The following is a 15,570-nucleotide window of genomic DNA, read 5'->3' on the forward strand; positions in this document are numbered from 1 at the left end:
TCGAAGGCTTGAAAGTGGTGCTTGAGTGTGGATCCATGGGAGAAAAGAGGAGGCCAAATTGAGTCAACCATTGAGTCTGAGTCGTTTGCATTTGTAATTTATATTCGTGAGTTGGTCGCGTATCGTGTCGTGTGTAGATAAGTTTGTATCTGGTGATGTTTATGTGTTGTGATAGCACATTATATATGTGCATGCAAGTGGTAGCTAGCTTTTGTATGGCTTGTGTCCTAGCGTGAGGTCTTCCTGGAGTCTTAAAGTCATGTTTCTGTGTGATGGTCTTCTCTTTTAAAGAGTCTTTGTTGTTGATCTCTAGACAACTCTATTACAACTCTCTCTTTCTCTCTCATTGCACTCTCATTGCACTTCACAGCAAATTACTTTGAAAAAACTTGTGTTTTGAGGGTTTTGAACTTAAAAATTCTAAATGATCAATTTCTATTCTATAGTACCACCGTGGAGAGTACAAAACAAAATTGTTGATGTAGTGGTTAACGACGTTGCTTCAATGGCATTGATGTGATGCAAACTTCTTCTAATAAATAAATTGAACTTTAGTCTTATATGCAACACCAGAGTAAAGGGAACTAATGCATATCGATTGGAGGGAAAGAGAAAATGGCAGGAGCAATGACCCATTGGTGAAGTGGACACTAAAAATTGAAATATGTCCCCGATCTATTCATTAATACAAAATCCGAATGAATCTGTTCAAAGTTGTGGCATCGAAAATGTGCATTCGTTTAAGCTAGAAAGACCTGAGTTAGATTTGCTTCTAGATGATGTACATAACTTGTCATCCACTAATATAGAAGAAAACATCCAAGTTAGAAAAACCATTGGATGAGAGCTTTTTAGGATGGAATTGATTAACTTCTTAAAATTACAAAGAAATAAAAACATTCCTGAAGGAGTGGACTTTCTAGGTTTTTTTTTTTTTGTTGATATAAGGGCTTTTTTGACGGTCAAAACTTATGAAAGAAAAAAACGCTTATTTGGAAGAGAATCCACCCCTAAAAGGTTGTAATATATATATATATATATATATATATATATATATATATATATATATATATATATATATATATACACACACACATAGGGAAAATCGTCCAAAAAGTCTTAAATATATTGTAGCAACTTGTTGTATCACCAGGAGGGCTCCATTGATGCATTCCTTATTTTAACATGCCTAAGCCCACATGTCTCGCAACCCCCAATTCTCCCTGTATCTTTTTCTTTCCTAGGAGGTTGGAATACTCTTCAATTACATCCCAATGATTCCGAGATCCGGATGAGGATCGAGATGGAGCCTCTTAAAGACCTGCTTAGGTCCAAAATCCACTCTTAAAAGGTTAAACGACTATATAGGTATATATACACATGGGGGTAATTGTCCAAAAAGTCATAAACATATTGTACGACAACAAATTTAGTAATGAACTTTTCAATTTGGCCAATTTAGTCCTAAATATTTTGATGATTTGCCAATTAGTCTTTTCAACTAATTTTTGTTGAAAATTGCTAATGTGAACATCGGCCGCCTTACAACCGTCCTACGTGATATATCCGGTAGCTAGCGCTGATGTGGATGATTTTGCAAATTTCTTTGAACTTCTTTTCTTTCTTTTTTACTTTCATTTTCTTTACTTTTTCTTATTCCCTTTTTTTTCATATTTCCCTCGACCAGTAGCCAAAGCCTCAACGATGGCTAGTAGAGTTCGTCGGGCACTGGCGAGGCCTCGCAAGGCCAGCGACGTCCTTGCCTCATGTCGTGACCCTCCCCTTGTCTCACCGGATCTAGGCAAGGCCGTGACACTCTCGCCTTACCCAGATCTAGCAAAGGTCGTTGCGGCCCTCGCCAGGACTTGCCCAATTCCAACAAGGGCCATGGCGCTAGTATGTGGCCGACAACCTCCGCCAGCCATCACGAAGGCCCCGGTGACTGGCTAAGAGAAAATGGGAAGAAAAAAAAAGAAAAAGGAAAGGAAAAAAAAGAAGAAAAAGTTCAGAAATTAAAAAAAAAACTATAGAAATCGTCCACGTCAACGCCGATAGTTCCACATAGCATCAACTGTGCCACGTAAGACGGCCGTCCGGCCAGCACTGACTGAATCGTAACATCGGTAATTTCTAGCTAAAATTAGTCGAAAAGACTACATTGGCAAATTATCAAAAAATTTAGAACTAAATTGGCCAAATTAAAAAGTTTAGAACTGAATAGGCCGGCGTACAAAATTTAGGATTTTTTGGACAATTTTCCTTATACACATGCATATAGTATAAATATAGAACACCAAAGATTTCCAGGTTCACTCTAAGTGTCGCGAACCACTCCGAAAGAAGAGCCGACCACCAAAAAATCCAATATGAATATGTAGGATGTAGAGTTTACAATTCTTTGTGTGTTTCCCAACTTTAAATCAAAGCAAAACCCTTGAGTGTTATATCATAATCTCTCACATAAATGTCACTCAAAAAACTAGCATAGAAAAAATTCTCACACTCCTTTTGTTTGTTCTAGTGTGTAATAACCAAGTAGAATTCCGTATTTTACATATATCCAAAATAGGAAGCTCTTTATAGGAAATTTACTCAAACTAGGAAACCACTCAAATTAGGAAACCCAGTTGGATTGGATTTCATTTACAGGTTCAATGTACAAGGAATGAATGGGCCAACTGGCTGTATGAAATCCAACCAAAAAAAAAACTGGCTATAGGAATAGGAAAAATTATATTTATCTGAAAAAACGTATGTAGGAGCCTAAATTTCATCACAGTCCCTCATTTATTAAAAAATCCAATCCATGTAGTCATGGCCACGGTTCGGAATCGACCGGTTCCGGTTCGGAACTGGCGGTTCCTGTTCAGGTTCGAAACCGGTCGGTTCGGAACCGGTTCCAGACCGGTTCATAATTTTTCTTTTTTTTTTTTCTTTTTCTTTTCCTTTTCTTTTTTTTTTCTTTTTTGGTGAGGCCGGCCTCGGCCGACGCCGGCGAGGTCGAACCCTCGCCAGATCTGCAGCTTTTTTTTTTTTTTAACTGAGCCCGGAACCGGCGGTTCCGGGCCGGTTCAAAAATTTCTGGAACCGGAACCAGGCCCGTAGGGCACGGGCCGGTTCCGGTTCCAAACCGCGGGGCCCGGTCAATGGGCCGGGCCCGGGTTTGACCGGGCCGGTTCCGGTTCCAAACCGCGGGCCCGGTCAACGGGCCGGGCCCGGGTTTGACCGGGCCGGTTCCGGTCCGGTTCCGGGCCGAAACCGGCCCGTGGCCATGACTAAATCCATGGGTTGCCTTGAGTCACTCCTATGGGCAGAAACATTATTTTCATTTTATGATTTGACTCCACTTTTGCGGTTACTCTTTCATTTATTTTCGCCTGCTACTTGGACACCATTCAGGCAGGAACATGGACACCTAGTTAAACATTTGGGAAAACAGCCAATGAAGCTTATTAAGAAGACCCGAAAAAGGGTGGGAGGGAGGGAGTTGTTTTCCACTTTTCAAGCCAGATATTTGTCCTTATTTGCATGCAAAAAATATAACGGTCGTGCTTTTTTGTCAATAAAGGATATTCGAGGGACTCGGGAGTAAATATTTTGAAGTTCCTTCTTTTGGCAGGGCCTTTTCTGGAATTTGACTAAATTGAAGTTCTTGTCAAGGGTAATTTAGTCCTAACAATCTTTAGGCTGAAGACAACCTTCAAAATGTATCTTTGGGCAATTTTTATTTATACTTGGTATTTGTACTATTATATACTCCAAAATACAAAAAATGTGAGTCACATATATATATATATATATATATACATATATTCTGCCTAGAAAATAAATACATATATACGTAAAAAAATTAAATAATATTGTGCCTTTGGACGTGACCTCCAGCTAGTCATTTAAGAAAATTGAAAGAGAAGCTTGTAACAAAGAATTTCTCTTATTCGATGCATGCTTAAACTTTTCGTGACTATATACTTAGCAATAAGAATTAAAAGTACATATAAGGTGAAAAATTGCGTAATGCATGTACGTCATCTTGCGTTCATCAACCGATCAAAATAACCGTATATGATTGCAATAATACCAGACATTACTCTCCATGCGCCTATCTTCTGGAACTTCTCACAACGCATGAATTTCCATTCTTTACACTTACCATGTTAAGAATGTCGAAAGTGTTTTTTCGGCTTCAATTTTGGAAATCATGGAAGTAAACTATCGAGATCGATATACCGCCGCCACCTGAGCATATGGGGTTTGCAAATCATGGGTAACTCATCTAAAATAAATACAAAAGTAAAAGCAAGACTATTTCCTTAAAGGGAATTATTACATGTAGAGGCATCTGGATCTAAAAATAAAATGAAATAGCCGATCAGGTCAATTCTACTCAAACATCAATTTAGATTTGATAACCATAAGTCCATGAGGTTTCTTTTAGTTTAGTGCCAACACTATTTGTCTTCTGTCAGCTAGCTGTATATAATGATACTCACTAATATTTTAATTTAAGTGGGTACAGAAAAAATAGGGAGAATTCAGACATAGGAATTGTTATATGCTTTTGAGAAGAGGTTACTGAAATTTTTCTTGCTTTTTATTTTACATTTGTGTTATTCCCATCCTACCCTTACTCCATGAGACAATCTAATCCATGCTTTTGATCATACGAGGAATTGCATAGAGGCAAAAATGCAATTTATAGAAGTTGCGCACTCCACATGTAAACGCAACCAAAGCTCACTCCTTTGCTATAAGTACCCAACCATTTTGTCCCCTCGATCTCACTTCACCGGGCAAAAGGCCCTCCTCCTCACTTTTACTCTCCTGCTTGAGTCTATAGTGTTGGAACCATCTATGGCTAGGGATAAGGTCTCGGGGAAGCAGAAGATGATACTAGCTGCTGCAAGGCTTAGAAAACACCGCACAAGGAGATGCAGGGATTTCCGAACCCCCGTTCCTCAGGACACCGATGCATCTCTTGTCAACCCTTTCGTTGCTAGCTCATCTAGTGCCCCACAACCTATCTTCAATGACAGGTTCTTGTTCCGTGTGCACCTCGAACTATTTCTTGAGATCTGACACTATTTTCTTCGGATTAACCCTATTTCGTGTCGATCTTGACCTTTTCAAAATTGGATTTAATCGAGTCGGCCAAAAAGTTTCTCTAGGATAATAGTTGAAGCCCTTTTTAGTCCTCAGTGTTGATGTTGAAGGTCCGAGTGCAGATCAAAAACCAAAGAGGTAAAAGCCAAAAGAACAACATCGAAAAAAAAATTGAGGTAGTAATTACCTTGAGAGGAGAAAGGTGGCTTATAGAAAAGGTTATGGCTATGGGGCATCTTTGGATCCTTAGTGTTCGGTAAGGTTTATCTCACCAAGGATGAGTGTTTCCACCTCTAAAGGCTACAACGCCTTGTTTAACGACCCGACGGCCGATCAAGCCTTACACCCCCTGTCCCTCCCCAAATGTTTTTCCTCCTGGGAGAGGACAAGAGTATCCCATTAAAGGTTTTACATCCCTAAAAACCTAAGGTAGAGACATTAGAGATGGAGCCTTTAATCTTGGCTTCATTATTTTGGGCAAAAAAAATCTTAGCTTCGTTGTGTAATGACCATCATTAATGCTGTTTGACTCTTTCTTGCTTGACATGCAGAGATGATGCTGAGTTCGACGATATGGAAGAGGTGGTGTGGCAAATGAGAAGATATAAGTAATCTGATTTTTTTTTTTTGTAAAAGTTTGGTTTTAATGATCTATATCTGTCGCGCAGGATGAGCAAGACAAGATCACAAGGATATACATTCAGAAGGCATTAATTTCAACGCTTGAATGGTAATTGTCTCTTCACAGATAATTTTATTAACATCCTATCACTCTTTCCATATTAAGTGAACATATATGATATATGGTATGAGTGCATCTCTCTAGGATCTGATGTTGGCTTATCTTTTTTCCCTTTTGTGCATGTGACGCCATTCGCACAAAAATGGGACCGCATTAAACATCAGGTTTGAGGTAAACGACTGGCTGTATTGGCATTTCCAAATGCGGGAAGAAAAATCAACATCATGCAAAATCTTATTTGAAATTTTGATTGCTTTATGTTTTGATTGCAGAATTTTCAAAAGGAGATTGAGAGAATGAGGCGCAACCTGCAGGCTATGCGAAACGACCCAAGGTCCTTTTCTTTTTGTACTGCTTAAATAAAAAAAACTATCTGAATATTTATCATGTATTTTGATCATATTTATCATGGCATTATTAAAGCGCATATATGGTGCCTGTAAACAAGATTATAATGTCTCGCTTTTTGGAACAGTTGGAAGCGTAAAAGTGGTGCTTGAGTGCGGATCGGTGGGAGAAGAGAGGAGGCCAGATTGAGTCCATCATTGAGTCAGAGTTGTTTGTGTTAGTAATTTGTATTTGTGAGTTAGTAAAAGTATGATCGAATCTCGTGTCAATTTGTATTTGGTGATGTTTATGTATTGTGATAGCACATTACATATGTGCATGCAAGTGGCAGCTGGCTTTTGCTATGGCTTGTGTCCAAGCGTGAGGTCTTCCTAGTGTCTTAAGTCATGTTTCTGTGTGGTGGTCTTCTCTTTTCAAGAGTCGTCAGTAGATCTATAAGCAACTCTATTACAAAACTCTCTCTCTCTCTCTCTCTCTCTCTCTCTCTCTCTCTCTCTCTCTCTCTCTCTCTCTCTCTCTCTAAATTGTTCTCTAAATTGTTAGAAACAATGAAAATTCATATGCGAAATGATTGATTAATCGAGCATGCAAATTTCCCGATACATTTTTAAGATTCATCATAATACAGAATTCTACTAGTAGAAGAGAAGTCATCGGAGGCAACGGTGCTTTGTGGGACTCATGTCGTGGACCATAACATCCACCGATTCAGGGGCTGGGATTTTAAAATACAAAAAAGTAACTTTTTTGCAATTATTCGAATTTGTAAAAAAGAAAAATTCACATGTAAATCTGCATGTCAACTTATGTATATTGTGAAAATTTCAAGGGTTGGGCTAAGAAAAAAATTAAAATTTGTCCGTAGCTAGATTTAAATTAAGGAAAAATTAACAAGTCTATCTAGACAAGTCCAAGTTGGCAACTAACAATGAACTTTACACACTACCATCACACGTAATTATAGCGTAACAAAAATTTGCAGATTGCATACAAGACGAGTCACTGTCTACAAGAAGTAAGAATGTCAACTTTCAAGGAAAACAAGATGCATCAATGAAGAACTTATATTTCTTGCAGCATTCCATTCTTTCAATAGAAAGTATGAATAGTGTACACAGGAGTCACTATCTCACACACTGTTAAATTTAACCAACTTCAGTAGTTTGTGTTATCGAATACCCACGGTTCGTGCAGAAAAAGCTCGCGCCCGTTCATTTGCACGGTACCTGCAGCTATATCCTCAGAACGTTTTCTCGCAGCTTCAGCTTTCCTTGCTGACGCTTCAGCATCCTACAATGAGAGGAATGACTTTGAGCCTTTGAATTTTCTAGTGCAATGGAAGAGCCAATACATGACAGGGCGATTAATGTTTGTTAAGTTAATTTTCTGTGTAACACGTCCAAATTAGGGGTCAAACTATGGTTTTCACATTTATAGGAATAACTCAATCGGTTATGTTCAAGGAAGGATTGATTCCCCAGCATACTCTAATCCCGCCAAAAAGTCCTCCTAATGAAGGAGAATAACTGTCACGCCCCCGACCCTCGAGCGCACGAACATCCTTTCTTGGTCGTGGAATTGTTATGTCCCAGAACGCGTCACCAACCCATTCATTTTATCTTTCAGTTATGCACATGCTGAAGCACATCTCCAGATAACAACAACAGGGATAGACAGAAAAACATACAATAAATATATATACGTACATTAACAGCAGTACATCGGGAATTAATATATTACAAGCCCGCCACGCAGACCTTCCCGATTACAACAACAAAAGATAAGGGGTTTAACCTAACTTCTCTATCTACAAGGACAACCTCAAAAGGTATTCACCCTCAACACAGCCAGTTCCCATAGAACGCAACGAGTACTCATACCTGAGCACTTGAAAAATGGTTAACAACGAGTGAGATAAATCTCAGTAAGTTAACGACCTAAACCTCGATTAGGAAGTCAACTCGCCTCGGACACACCTAAACACGCAGCCACACATCGACGGTAGATCAATAGTAAAGTAAGCCCTGCTTTGCCCTAACTATACATACAAGCAGGCTACCCAGCCCAGCATAAACAAACGTGCCATGAAACAATTGCAGGCATTATTACCTTGCCTTGGCACACGCGCCTTTCACGTTATAAACCATCAAGTGCAATCATAATACAACAAGAATATAATTCTTTTGTCTAAAGTTTCGGGACCCAAAACTATTCACAAGGGTCTATCTCGACTAAACCGGAAAGGAAAATCTCTGAACTATCCTTAATCGAAAACCTATAATCGGACCAAGGCTCGTGGCTAAACTTCAATGGGAAGCGCTCCTAATACGGCCTATTCGAGTTAGGCGGCCTCTTGGGTGTCGCTAGCGAGACTTGTGGTTGATTCGCCAATCAATCCATATTCGAGTCTCGTCAATCCATGGATCATTCTCAGTTGTCATGTAATCGTGCGGAATTGACTTATTTACCAGGGGCACGTGATTTTGTGAAATTAGCTTAAGATCGTTCAGGTTTAGTATAATAATAGTGCAGAATCACCCGCAATCTGACTATATATACTTCCATCGAATCGATTCCTAACCTTTCACTGATTGACCCGTGACGTCATAAGGTCGTCCCGCATTGATCCTCGTGGTCGAGCTATTTTCCATGGTCGAATACTCTAGTTGAGCGCATTTCCCGACCCTCAATTGCCCTTCCTAATCGAATAGTTGAACCATGCACGATTCATGAATCGACTCATGGTCTAACCCTGCTATTAGTGTGCATTGACAGTTTAAGCCACTTCTCTTGCCGAAATAGGGTCCGAATCGAGGATGTCACAACTCTTCCCTCCTTAAAAGAATTTCATCCTCGAAATTCGAATACTCATCTGGTTTCTCGAACAACTGGGGTTAGCGGAGCCCCGTTGATTCCTCACTTTTCTAGGCTACTTCTTCTGTTCCACGATGCCTCTAGATCACCTTAACCAAGAGAATGACCTCGTTCCGCAGCACTTGCTCTTTTCGATCCACGATCCGCACCGGCTTCTCAACACATGACATTCTGTAGTCCACTTCGATCCCCATCGAAGTTCAGCACGCGTGTCGGATCGGCTCACCCTTCTCAACACATGAGACGTGAGACACACAACGAACTCGAGCAAGGCAAAGCAGAAATGCCAACCTACAGGCCAAAATTCTCTGCTTGCTCCGAGAACTCAAAAGGTGCAACGTACCTCGAGTTAAGCCTTCCTGCTTAACCGAAACGCAACCAACCTCTCATAGGTGACATTTGAGGAAAACGTGTCCACCTAATCGGAATCCCAAAGATCACTGCTGCTTGTCGACGAAACTTTTCTGACAGCTCAGGGCAGTTCCAAGTCTCTCTTAACCGCATCCATTAACTACCAGACAAACCCTGGACCAGCGCTCCATTTTTTTTCTCCAACCTTATTCCGACAAATTGGAACTCTACAAGTTTTACCATGATTTTGCTACACCACTCTGATAAAAATCATCCCATAATTGTTCTCCTCCTGTCGAGTGCATAGTTCGATTCATTCCTGCCACCTTCGCCATTCTAGAAGCTTGCCAAGAGTTGCTCCTTGCTCAAGCCCTCTAGCCCTGGCGACCACTCCCCACCCTCATCGGACCGGGTCGTTACAGGTCCATCAGCTTACACCTGGTTCGTCCACAAACCTACACACCTACTGGAGATAGTTTCATTCTGATGTGGATTCATTTACAGAGGAATCATCCACGTCTGAACACCTCAGAAACGCAAAAGCTTTCTCCAACTTGTCAATCCATGAGGTCGCTTCCTCGAGATCACCCATCAACACTTGAAATACGATCCAATGCATCTCATCAACTCTAAATTTCCACAAGCCATCGATTCCACTCACTTCAATTATAATCGTAACTTAAGAATATCACCTCAACCACTTGGAAATTCGTGCCTCTCTTAATCATTGCACAAAAATCCTCAAATACCTTTCATGCCTTTACTAACACCTCGAGAACAAGGTATCGATAGCCCTATTTCCAAAATTCGTCCATCGAGCACAATAAGATAATTAACTTTCGATACCTCAAAGACAACATTCAATCCAACAAATTTCAATCTCAACAGTCTCCCAAAACAAGTCACCCTAATTCTTTACAAAATTCGAAATTTTCAAACAATAACTCATCCACCAAATACCACCACAGAACATTATCTATAATTAAGAAGTTCACAAACTGATCACGCCTATTTTACCATAAGTAATTATATGTCTTACATGACCATTCAAGCTTATAACTTCAAAAATCAATTCCTATTACACTAAATATCGTCACGCAACGCATTAAGACTATAAAGATAAACCCTCCTATTCCTTCCAAGCCACAGCCTACAACCTTTCCTATGCCTGAGGTCGATTCAAATTATTCGGCGAAGCGTTCCCAGCCTGCGGTCCCACTCGTGGTTGTTACGGTTGCATTTATGATCTAGCCGGTCAGTTCGGGCAATCTCTCACTTGATGATCGTGCTGGCCACATCCATAGCAAGCTTTAGTCCAACCTGGGCAAGGCTATTCCCATGCCTCCTTCCACAGAATCGGCACACGTTACTTGGGTTGTATGCCGGCTTTCCAATGCCATTCTTCTTGTTGGGACGGATGTGGTATTTTCCTCCCGTCATCGGCTCTTTCCTGAACCGATGGTTATCTCGACTTGGGGCATACCGCGATCCAGATGTGGCAGCCCATTCAGCCATGTCCCTTTCAATCAGCTGTGCCCTTTCATACAGCTCATTATAGTCCTTCAAGTTCAGGGGCACCAACTGACTTTTAATCTCGAGCTTCAGACCATCTCTGAACCTTCTAGCCCTTTCCACTGGTTCCTCTACTAATCTCGGTGCATACCTCGACAGCTCAACGAACTTCGCTTCGTACTGATCTACAGACAGGTGATTCTGACGAAGTCGCTAGAATTCAGCCATCTTTTGCTCCCACGCATAGTCCGAGAAGTATTTTCTGTTGAAAGCTTCGACAAAAGCATTCCAAGTCGAAACTGTGCCTTCTGGGAAGACCCTTCCTTGGGTGGCTTCCCACCAATTATTAGCATTACCTTGCAGCTGGTAAACCGCTAAGGTAACTTTGTCTTCCTCCGAGCATCGCAAAAGTGCAAATACTTTCTCCAACTCCTTGATCCAGAGGATTGCAGCCTCGGGATCACCCATCCCAGTAAATTTAGACGGCTTCAGCTTCAGAAATTGTTCTACCAGCTAGTGCATCTGCCGTTCTCCATTCCCATTTCCATGCCTAGGGTTGTCATTAGGGGCAACGGCAGCAGCAGTAGCATTGGCAGCAGCCTCTGCAGCAGTAGCAGCTCGTTCTAGAACCTGCTGACCCATCAAATTCACAATCGCTTCGAGAGCTTGTAAGATCCCATCCACTCGAGGGTCTCTTGTGCTCTCGCTTGCGAACTAGACTGGCCTCGAGTTCCTCTTCCTCGGGAGCTCATCTTACCGGATTCTAACGAAACCCGTTTACAATTCCATCAAGCAATTAGAGACCTAAATCTCCTACTCAAGTCTACAATTCTTAAGCAGCAAATCACAAACAAACACCTTATACAACATAAAATGTAATCCAATCGTAAGTAGTCACTCATAAGCAATCAATCACAAGACAAGCATAATACATCATATACTTGCGATCAAAGAAGGTTTTCCTAACTCACTACCCTAACACCCATCGCACCTTATCACTCCAGGTATCGACCAAATTTGGATCGAGCTGGCCTTGCTCTGATACCACTTAACCGGAAGGGGCAATTGATCTTGCAAGACAAGCCAATGATGGCCTCTAGAAGGGGCAATTTGGTAATTTCAGCCCTTGGCACTATTCACGAGCACTATTCACATGGGCTTGGGCTTGGGCTTGAACGGGCCCAATTTGAAGATAAATGGGCTTGAAAAGGTTAATGGGCTTTCCTTGGGCCCATTAGGCTTTGACCTTGGGCGTGAGGCCCATCTCGGCCCACTTGTGGGCTTCCGTTCTCGACCAAATAATTCATTTGTCCAAAATTTCGGGGCCCAAAACTATTCCCGAGGGTCTACCTCGACTAAATAGGAAAGGAAAGTCTCTGAACTATCCTTAATCGAAAACCTATAACCGGACCAAGGCTCGTGGCTAAACTTCAATGGGAAGTGCTCCTAATACGGCCTATTCGAGTTAGGCAGCCTCTTGGGTGTCGCTAGCATGACTTATGGTTGATTCGCCAATCAATCCATATTTGAATCTCGTCAATCCATGGATCATTCTCGGTTACCATGTAATCATGCGGAATTGACTTATTTACCCAGGGCACGTGATCTTGTGAAATTAGCTTAGGATCGTTCAGGTTTAGTATAATAATCGTGCGGAATCACCCGCAATCCGACTACATATACTTCCGTCGAATCGATTCCTAAGCTTTCATTGATTGACCCGTGAAGTCATAAGGTCATCCCGCATCGATCCTTATGGTCGAGCTATTTTCCATGGTCGAGCACTCTAGTCGAGCGCATTTCCCGACCTTCAATTGCCCTTCCTAATCGAATAGTTGACCCATGCACGATTCGTGAATCAACTCATGGTCTAACCCTGTTATTAGTGTGCATTGACAGTTTAAGCCACTTCTCTTGTCGAAATATGTTCCAAATCAAGGATATCACAATAAGAGAAACGAAGAAAAGAATAGATTCAACCTCCAACTGGATTCTGACCAAAAAAAAACCTCCAACTGGATTACGCTAGCATGCAGCTAACAACAGAAGCATCAATTTCATCAAAATAGTCATCGCCAACTTGTTAGCACTTACAAGGAATATACAATGTGACATAACAAGTAAAAAGTCAACAAACAAGAAATGGTGAAGAAGGAAGAGGCTAGAACACACCGGCATTGCGAACGTTAAAATTAAGAAATTCAACAACCCAACTCCAACAGCCACTAAACTTGTTAATTGAACTGCTGGAGTTGGATGTCAATTTCCATACTTAAAACAGCGTTTGTTGGCCGTTACTTCATAACATAGCACAACATATTGGATCGGATAATGGCAGTACAAAAGTGCCAAGTGACAGTGCAAAGGAATTTCTTATTGGATAAAACAATTCTCAGATAGTAACCTCATCTTCGACATAATCAGTCCCCATATTAAGTATAACCATTCGATGATCAAAGGATAAGAGAACAAAATCAACAGATACTTCTCTCACTCCAGACATTCGACGCACTACATGATATTTAGTAGTTTCTAAAGCTAATGACAGAATAGACAACAAAGCCCAAAACACAAGCATACAAAGTTAAATGGACATAGACAGTCTCATGTATGTGCAAGCAAATCACACATAGCGTTCCAACTAGGGACCCATCTAAATTCTTTTTCCTTGATGGGCAAAGCCTGATTGCCAGTTATAAAGCAATCAAGAACATTAGTTTAGAAACTAATATAATGCTTGCATGCTTATAAAGTCAGATATAATTAGCATGATGCAAGTTTTGATTATTTTAGAAATAGCAATTTCACAATATAAATAGTTCATGATGCTTTATTAATTTGTGAGAGCATATTCAAAAGACAACATTTGGCATGGACTTAGCTAATATTATTTGAGATATTTGAAGGGTGCATAGCTTTTCTTCTTGGCCAAGATAATGGAGTATAAACAAAAAATTCAAAAACTTCAACTAATTGAACGTAAATTTAGAAAAGCAAACGGAGACAATAGCCCCAACTAACCAATACATCAATCCGCCTTTGGTTCCAACATCAATTTTGATGAACACTTACATTTTTAGATCTAACATGCAGACTATTATGTTGTCCCAGTTTGCCACTCCAATTTTTTGGAGATAGAATGGCTGATGGATTCACTATATATATAAGAAAACAAATAGATGTAGCTCTCACAGCAAAATAATGCTATTATGAGAGCTTTCTTACATGGAAGTTGAAGTCCCCTAGATTACCATGTGCTGCACTGGAGGCTGCAGCACACAGGGGTCTTTGTCCACGCATATTGATATTCTGAAACCCCGATAATTTCCACACAAACCCTTTCCTTCCTAATGCATGCTTAAACTTTTTAACACTTTTCCTCAACGTACACACACATATAAGCAGAACAAACGCTTCATATCCGAGGCAATGACTTATGCCGATCACCGAAATTTGAACAAGTTAGTTAAATATAAACACAGGATGCAAAGAGATCTGTCACCCTCCAAGAATAAACACTGCCGTCTCCCCATTCAAGTCTGTACAGCAACCTTATACACCCACCAACCAACTTATATTCTAGGAACCAAGAACAGTTATATTTCCCATTTAAACTTATGCTTGTAATGCAACTGATTACAGGATTCAATACCAATAGACTCTCTACATGATTTAGCCACTTCTCCAACCATAAAGCTAAAATATCAAGAGAACCAAACCCTGAATGAATCTCTAACTTATAAACCCGATTTTCCTAGTACTTAAATTATGACTTTCAACATGATAGTCTCTACAAACCAGTTTTTACCTTCATAAGAAGGATCCTTTCCCTTGACGTTGTTTAAATGGCGATATCATGTGAAGTTGTTAAGGTTATGACAATTTTCATCGAAGTTCAAATTTAAATGTAGTACAATGTACTCACACTTTTCTATTGCATTAACAAGTGGACCCAAAAAGGCAAAAAAAGAAGCCAACAACTGATAGTAAAACCAAATTGCAGTTCCGTATGAGCGAGAAAACCAAATCTCTGGCCTAAATTCCATCATAAATCAGCAACAATTGTAAATGACACAGTCAATCAATTCTCTATAAAACGTGAGTACAAAACAACAAGCTTCCAAATACAATGAATCAAACATGTTTTCCAATACCTCTGAGCATCCTAAACCTAATTGCAGTTCCGTCATAAGAACTCATCAACGAAACCTATTTTTTTCTGCAGTTGCATATAATTTTGACATTAGCTAATGAAAATTTGAACTTGGACGAAAATTGCCACAACCCATATCAAAATTACTCCAGAAACCCATCAAACCAGCAAAGATAACAACTTCATACGATATCGGCATTCAACAACGTCAAGAAAAAGAGCCACCTTCGTTAATTTCGATGTAAATTTAGGGGTGAAATTGAATGCACTGAGAACGTTCTCGATCAGCTTCGGCAGGATTGGTCGACAATAAGAGAGATGGAACGAGCGGATCCATGATGAATAAGAGAGGAGAATGTACAGTGAGAAACCAACCTTTCGACGCTTCCAAGACAGGAACTGGGCCTCGGAAATGGGGTTCGGCTTCGTCTCCGTCTTCTCTTCTTCGCCTTCTGCACCCATCTGTCCTCTCTCTCTCTCTCTCTCT

The 15,570-nt window shown here is 40.5% G+C and overlaps 1 protein-coding gene across 1 annotated transcript; it reads right to left on the reverse strand.

Annotated features, from left to right (window-relative positions):
- Positions 1-7,151: 7,151 nt before the first annotated feature.
- LOC115674896 (uncharacterized) lies at positions 7,152-15,570 on the reverse strand. Its single transcript, XM_030597418.2, has 2 exons — positions 15,459-15,570; positions 7,152-7,483 (listed from the first exon to the last, which is right to left on the reverse strand). The coding sequence occupies exons 1-2, from the start codon at positions 15,543-15,545 to the stop codon at positions 7,349-7,351; spliced, it is 222 nt and encodes a 73-aa protein (XP_030453278.1). The 5' UTR covers positions 15,546-15,570; the 3' UTR covers positions 7,152-7,348.

This window comes from Syzygium oleosum, unplaced genomic scaffold, assembly GCF_021117445.2.
Source record: "Syzygium oleosum isolate NSW1041296 unplaced genomic scaffold, Sole_v2.1 Sole_v2.13, whole genome shotgun sequence".
NCBI lineage: Eukaryota > Viridiplantae > Streptophyta > Magnoliopsida > Myrtales > Myrtaceae > Syzygium > Syzygium oleosum.

Bases quoted from the DNA above. Each gene is read 5' to 3' on its own strand.
- LOC115674896 (XM_030597418.2), bottom strand. From the start codon at position 15,545: ATGGGTGCAGAAGGCGAAGAAGAGAAGACGGAGACGAAGCCGAACCCC. The intron at 7,484-15,458 runs GTTGGTTTCTCA...CTCTCATTGTAG, and splicing joins TGTCTTGGAAGCGTCGAAAG to GATGCTGAAGCGTCAGCAAG.